Below are 6,735 nucleotides of genomic sequence, written 5' to 3'. Positions count from 1 at the left end.
TGGGGTGTGTTGGGGGGAGGTGGTGCTGTCACAGGCACACTGTGGGTACTGCAGAGGTGGATCCCCTCATCTTGCTTCTTACATGTGAGCCATGCCTACAAGGGGAAGAAGCAGAACTCGTGATCCAGACCAGCTAGCGATTGGGTTGGCAGGACAGCTGGGATCTGCTGCGCTGAATTTGTATTCGGTGCTCACCAGCCAGGAGGCACAGAAAGCCCTGGGGCAAGGCCGCTGGGGCAGCACAGGCCTAGGTGGGTCGGAGGGGAGTGGCATGGTGCTCCTGGGGCTCGAAGGCCTGGTGTACCTGCATTCCCTGCCCCCCCTCCAAGCCCCACCTCCTGCTTTGTTTCCCCCACACACCTCTGCTGCCTGACCTTGCTCTCAGAGTGCTCAGGTACTCTGCTGCCAGAAACTCCTGGAGTAACAAAAGCCTACATGTCTCCACCTGTGGCATTGGTGTGTGTGCAAGGCCCTGTCCAATGTGACCTCTCCTGGAAAGGCTGTCATGTGGGATCCTCTGTGTCCCCACCTGGCCAGGGCTTGATGCCAGGAGCCATATCTCTGTCTTGGTCACTGCACCAACTGCGACCTGCCACAGAGCCCAGCCTCTCAGAGGCCCAAGTAGAGGGGTGGGAAAGAGCAGAGCGGTAGGAACCATGCCTGGGGCTGGGGGAGGCCAGGGGCCACATGGGGTTGGCCCCAGAACGAGGAGCCTTGAGGATTTGCCATACCTTTGGCAAATGGCTTTGTGGGCGCTTCCCCTGGTGGGAGCAGTACAAGGGTTCTTCCCACCCCACTCCTGTAGCTGGCACCTGCAGGGCGACCCACCTTCCACCTGCCTTCAGCTCACCTGTCACGGTGGCTGCATCACACTTCAGAAGGCAACGGCCACATCAGTCATGCCTCTGGTGTTTATTTGAAAATACCGAGTTTCCGTCTGAGGGTACCATTCCACAGCCTCCAGGGAAGAGCCCTGGGCAGGGACGGGGACCATGGCACCTCCTGGTCCTGCTCCCAGGGAGCCCAGGAAAGCTAAGTGCTCTCCCTCAGGATTGACCAAGTTCCTGTCCACTGGAACCAGGGCTAGGGGGACCACCCAGAGAAGCCTAGAACCCTCCACATACCAAGGCTCAGCCTTGGTGAGGCAGGAGGGAGGCTGGACTTGAACATGACCATGACAGGCCTGCCAGCAGGGCAGGTAGATACAGCCCGGCTGGGCACAAAGTTCATCCCTGAGCATGAGCCGAGGCCGAGGGCAGGTGTGAGCACACAGAGGATGCTCCCACCTGCCAGGGGCGTCAGCCTCATTCCCAAGCACCCCAAAGGGGAACTGAGACAGTCACTGTGGCATCAAAGACCAGCAGTGCAGCACCATGCCCAGGGCTGGAAGCATTCTGTGCACCGTCGGCCTGGAAAACCACTGGCCTTGTAGCACTGTCAGGTCAGACGGTCATAGAGCTACAGACAGATCTGGGCAGCTGGAAAATAGGCCCAGAGAAGGGGGATGTGGGCTGTTACCTGCAGTTACTGTCAGGCCTCAGAGCTGTGTCACTTGTGTAAAGAAGTCAGCGCCAAGGCCGGGCGTGGTGGCTCATGCCTGTAATCCCAGTAGTTTGGGAGGCCGAGGCAAGTGGATCACGAAGTCAAGAGTTTGAGACCATTCTGGCCAACATTGTGAAACCCCGTCTCTACTAAAAATAAAAAAACAAAAAATAAATTAGCTGGGTGTGGTGGCAGGCATCTATAATCAATCCCAGCTACTCCAGAGGCTGAGGCAGGAGAATTGCTTACACCCGGAAAGTGGAGGTTGCAGTGAGCCAAGATCACGCCACTGCATTTCACCCTGAACAACAGAGAAAGATTCCATCTCCGGAAAAAAAAAAAGAAAAGTCAGTGCCAATGGCTGCCTATTACTGACTGTTCAGGTGGTTGGTGACAAACTGTTTCAAAAGAGAGGACTTGCTAGGCCGGGCGTGGTGGCTCACGCCTATAATCCCAGCACTTTGGGAGGCTGAGGCGTGTGGATCACTTTAGCTTTGGAGTTCGAGACCAGCGTGGGCAGCATGGCAAAACCCTGTCTCTACTAAAAATACAAAAATTAGCCAGGCATTTTGGCACACAGCTGTGATCCTGGCTACTTGGGAGGCAGAGGTGGGAGGATCGCTTGAGCCTGGCAGGTCAAGGCTGCAGTGAGCAGCCTGGGAGGTAGAACAAGACCCTGTCTGAAAAAAAAAAAAAAGCACTTACGTACCTGCCTGCCATATCTATGCCCAGAGAAGGAAATAATCTGCCTGCCATATCTGTGCGGTGACAGGTCAGAGGGCCCTCTAGCTGTCCCCTGTCCTGCTGTACTGCTGCCCCACAGGCTTGCTAGAGCCAAGGTCCTCAGTCACCCTGCCTGGGTCCCTGGCACATTAGGGGGCACATTAGAGCCCTCTCTGGGCTCCCGTAAAGGTAGCTGGTGTGGGGTGGGGTGGCAGCCCCGTCCCCCTGCCCCCTCATCCCACACCGTCCTGCCATCCCAGCATTTCCCACCAAGGAGGATCTTGAGCCGCGGGCACCCAGCAGCGGCCCTGGCGGGACAGGTCCATCCAAGGGGAGGGGAAGGGTAGGAACAAGCGCAGGGGTGGGGCCCCAAAGCCCCGCCCTCAGGCCCAGCGGAACCCTGAAGAGGAGGGGGTGGGTGAGCCCGGGCGCGGCTCTGTCAGCTGAGTGACAGTCACGGGATCTCGACCAACTCTGTCTGGCTTCCTGGAGGAGAGGGAGGGATGAGCAAAGCTCTCCGAGCACAACAGGCCAGTAGGGGGGCGCGTGGGGGGAGTGCTGTCTTGGAGGGTCGTGGGGTTGGCGAAGTCTGAAGCCCTGTGTGGAGGTGGGGGGATCCCTGAGGGCTAGGTCCAAGGCTGGTGGGCCTAGGTCCTACACGGGGGCTGCGCCTTCAAGCCCCAGTTCCCTTAGGATATGGAGAAAGAGCGGGAGACTCTGCAGGCCTGGAAGGAGCGCGTGGGGCAGGAGCTGGACCGCGTGGTGGCTTTCTGGATGGAGCACTCCCACGACCAGGAGCACGGGTACTTGGCGCACTTCCGGAGTCCTTCCCGAGCCCCCTGCTCACTCTCAGGCCCCTCACATTTGCTGGCCCCAGAGGGGCAGGAGGGGTAGGGAAGGCCCCTTCCAGGCTCTGCTAACCCTGCACTCCTACAGGGGCTTCTTCACGTGCCTCGGCCGGGATGGGCAGGTGTATGATGACCTCAAGTATGTGTGGCTACAGGGGAGGCAGGTAGGGTGTTCCCAGCCTGGAAGCTCAGGCCACAAGGCACAGGGCCTATCACCTCAAAGGGCTCCTCCCCTCACCCCAGCTGGCCGCTTCAGCCACGTTCTCTTCCTCCCCGTACTCCGCAGGTCTGGATGTATTGTCGCCTGTACCGCACTTTCGAGCGCTTCCACCACGCGCAGCTTCTGGACGCAGCAAAATCAGGTACCCCCTTCCTGCCTATCTCCCAGTGACCCAGTCCATGTTTACTCAACAGGGCACATGTGCGGAGTTCCTAGATCCGCACATGTGCGGATCTCATGCTTCTAGAAGGGTCTAGAAGCAGCGAAGGACTGGGGAGGCTCAAGGGTGGTGTGTGTGGTATGCCGGCCTTATTCCTGGCATGCCAACCCCCCAACCTCCAGGTGGTGAGTTCTTGCTGCGTTATGCCCGGGTGGCACCTCCTGGCAAGAAGTGTGCCTTTGTGCTGACTCGCGACGGCCGCCCGGTCAAGGTGCAGCGGACCATCTTCAGCGAGTGTTTCTACACTATGGCCATGGACGAGCTGTGGAGGACCACAGGGGAAGCACGGTACCAGGTGTGTGAGAGGAGGGCTGCTGAGGCGGCCACTGGGCCTAAGGGTGCCCCTGAAGACCCCACCCTGGGACCCTGCCGTGGACACCTGATGCATTCCCACTCAAGACGCAAGTCCCCTCCCACGGACCCATCTTCCGGCCAAATCCCCTTCACCTCTGACCGCTTCCTTACCATAGGGGCCCAGACAGAGAGGGCTCTATCCACGACCTGCCCCTAACCAGGACGAGGCTCCTCCCTCCGCCCTGGGTTCCTTGTGCTGCCAGACCCTGACCCCACAACCGGGGAAGGGCTGTACCCCCAGACTGGGATCCCACAAGGCAGGGTGGGGCAGATCTGCATGCTAGGCCCCGAGAAGGTGTCTTTGGAGTTCAGGAGAGGAATCAGCTCTCCCACCCCAGGGCCTCAGCCTGGGCCTCCCCTTGCCTCCCACACCCCCAGATGGAAGCTGTGGAGATGATGGATCAGATTGTCCACTGGGTACGGGAGGATGCATCGGAACTGGGCCGGCCCCAGCTCCAGGGGGCCCCAGCCGTGGAGCCCATGGCAGTGCCCATGATGCTGCTGAACCTGGTGGAGCAGCTCGGGGAGGCGGACGAGGAGCTGGCGGGCAAATATGCGGAGCTGGGGGACTGGTGCGCCCGGAGGATTCTGCAACATGTGCAGGTAGGGGACTCCTGGGGAGCTAGGGTGGCAGGAGGCCCTCCACTCCTCCACTCCCCCTCTCCCTGAGGTGCCCTGGGGCTTGATACACCGGGAGAGACAGAGATTAGGGGAGGTCCCCACCTGAGGAACGTGGAGGGCCCGAGGGTGGGAGGGAGGGTTTGGAACCCCAGGCATAGTCTGACAGCAGAAGACCCCCCCACCAAGTCCCTCCCAGGCCTCTGGGTCATGAATCCCGCCCTGTCTTTCCCCGTTCAATGTTTCACCCTCCTCTGCTGGAAAGGATCAGGCCAGAAGAGAGGATTAGAACTTCGTAGGCCGGGGCTAGGTGCTGTGGCTCATGCCGGTAATCCTAGCACTTTGGGAGGCTGAGGCAGGCAGATCAGAGGTTCAAAACCAGCTGGGCCAACATGGTGAAGCCCCATCTCTACTAAAAATACAAAAAGGTAGCGGGGCGTCGGGGTGCAATCCTATAATCCTATAATCCCAGCTACTCAGGAGGCTGAGGCATGAGAATCGCTTGAACCCAGGAGCGAGACTCTGTCTAAAAAAACTTCTGGCCAGGTGCAGTGGCTCACGCCTATAATCCCAGCACTTTGGGAGGGTGAGGCAGGTGGATCATGAGGTCAAGAGATCGAGACCATCCTGGTCAACATGGTGAATCCCTGTCTCTACTAAAAATACAAAAATTAGCTGGGCATGGTGGCGCGTGCCTGTAATCCCAGCTACTCAGGAGGCTGAGGCAGGAGAATTGCTTGAACCCAGGAGGCGGAGGCTGTGGTGAGCTGAGATCGCGTCATTGCACTCCAGCCTGGGCAACAAGAGCGAAACTCCGTTTCAGAAAAAAAAAAAAAAACTTCCTAGGCCCAAGGGAGTGAATCAGCCCCTTCTCAAACACCCATCTGAGCCTGGCCCACCCAAGCCAGCAGGGCCAGGGGGTTGGGTGAGAGGGAGGGAGGAAGGGATTTCTGGAGCTTTCTTTTTTCTTTCTTTCTTTTTTTTTTTTTTTTGGAGAAAAAGCTTCACTCTGTCTCCTAGGCTGGAGTGCAGTGGTCCAATCTCAGCTCACTGCAACCTCTGCCTCCCAGGTTCAAGCGATTCTCGTGCCTCAGCCTCCCGAGTAGCTGAGATTATAAGCGTGCACCACCACGCCTGGCTAATTTGTGTATTTTTAGTAGAGACTGCGTTTCACCATGTTGGCTAGGGTGCTCTAGATCTCCTGACCTCAGATGATCCACCTGCCTCAGCCTCCCAAAGTGCTGTGATTATAGGCGTGAGCTACCACACCCACCTGGGCCGGGGCTTTCTAGTGGGTGGCTGGGTGGGGGAAAGGGCTGGAGCCAACATTCCCTTCTGCTCCTTCCGCGCAGAGGGATGGACAAGCTGTGCTGGAGAATGTGTCAGAGGATGGCAAGGAACTTTCTGGCTGCCTGGGGAGACAGCAGAACCCAGGTGAGGGACAGGGTGGGCTGGGGGCCTCCCAGGAGGAGGGGAGCGCTGAGCCTTGCGTTCTAGGCTTCAGATGTGGGGAGTGCCTAGCGGGGGGGCCTTGAGGAGGCAGAGGAGAGGGGAAGGGACCTCCCAAGGCTGGGGGTTTCTGCAGGGGAGCAGACTTCCAGGGCCAGGGAGCTCAGAGCATTGCTCACTGTTAGGGAGGGAGCAGAGAGGTGCCAGGGGCTTTCGCTCCCTCTGTCCCTCCCTCAACCCCACCCAGACCCTTCCTTACCTCAATCCTTACCAGGCCACGCACTGGAAGCCGGTTGGTTTCTGCTCCGTCATTCCATTCGGAAAGGCGACCCTGAACTTCGAGCCCACGTTGTTGACAAGTTCCTGTTGTTGCCCTTCCATTCCGGATGGGACCCTGACCACGGAGGCCTCTTTTACTTCCAGGATGCTGATGACTTCTGCCCCACCCAGGTGGGAGAGCACCCAGGGCCATGACCCACCCTGTTTTAAGGCTTTCTGCCCAGGGAGATTGGTGCTTCTTGTAGAGGGTAACTTGCGGAGGGATTGGAACCTAAAGGCCTGCTGTTGGCTTCTGTGCCAGTGTTACCGGAAAGGGGTGGCGATCCAGACCCCAGGAAAGGTTCTTGGATCTCATGCCAGAAAGAATTCAGGGCAAGTCCGTCGAGTAAAGGAAAGTAAAGGAACAAAGGAGTGGCTACTCCAAAGTCAGAGCAGCCGGGAGGGCTGCTGGTTGCCCGTTTTTTTTTTTTTTTATTTATTTA

The 6,735-nt window shown here is 58.4% G+C and overlaps 1 protein-coding gene across 2 annotated transcripts in view; it reads left to right on the top strand.

Annotated features, from left to right (window-relative positions):
• Positions 1 to 2,666: 2,666 nt before the first annotated feature.
• The window catches only part of RENBP (renin binding protein), an 8,759-nt gene continuing 4,690 nt past the window's right edge, over positions 2,667 to 6,735 (top strand). Inside the window, exons 1-8 of one of the 2 annotated variants that reach the window (XM_032265246.1) lie at positions 2,667 to 2,795; positions 2,959 to 3,068; positions 3,202 to 3,277; positions 3,400 to 3,475; positions 3,676 to 3,848; positions 4,286 to 4,510; positions 5,878 to 5,959; positions 6,249 to 6,424. In XM_032265246.1, the coding sequence (XP_032121137.1) occupies positions 2,769 to 2,795; positions 2,959 to 3,068; positions 3,202 to 3,277; positions 3,400 to 3,475; positions 3,676 to 3,848; positions 4,286 to 4,510; positions 5,878 to 5,959; positions 6,249 to 6,424 (945 nt within the window). In that variant the 5' untranslated portion in view covers positions 2,667 to 2,768. The other variant, XM_032265247.1, reaches the window with a different exon arrangement.

This window comes from Sapajus apella, unplaced genomic scaffold (assembly GCF_009761245.1).
Source record: "Sapajus apella isolate SASKATOON/1434 unplaced genomic scaffold, GSC_monkey_1.0 scaffold149, whole genome shotgun sequence".
In the NCBI taxonomy this organism is placed as follows: domain Eukaryota; kingdom Metazoa; phylum Chordata; class Mammalia; order Primates; family Cebidae; genus Sapajus; species Sapajus apella.
Note: the sequence above shows the minus strand (reverse complement) of the source record. Positions and strands in the feature narration are given on the sequence as shown.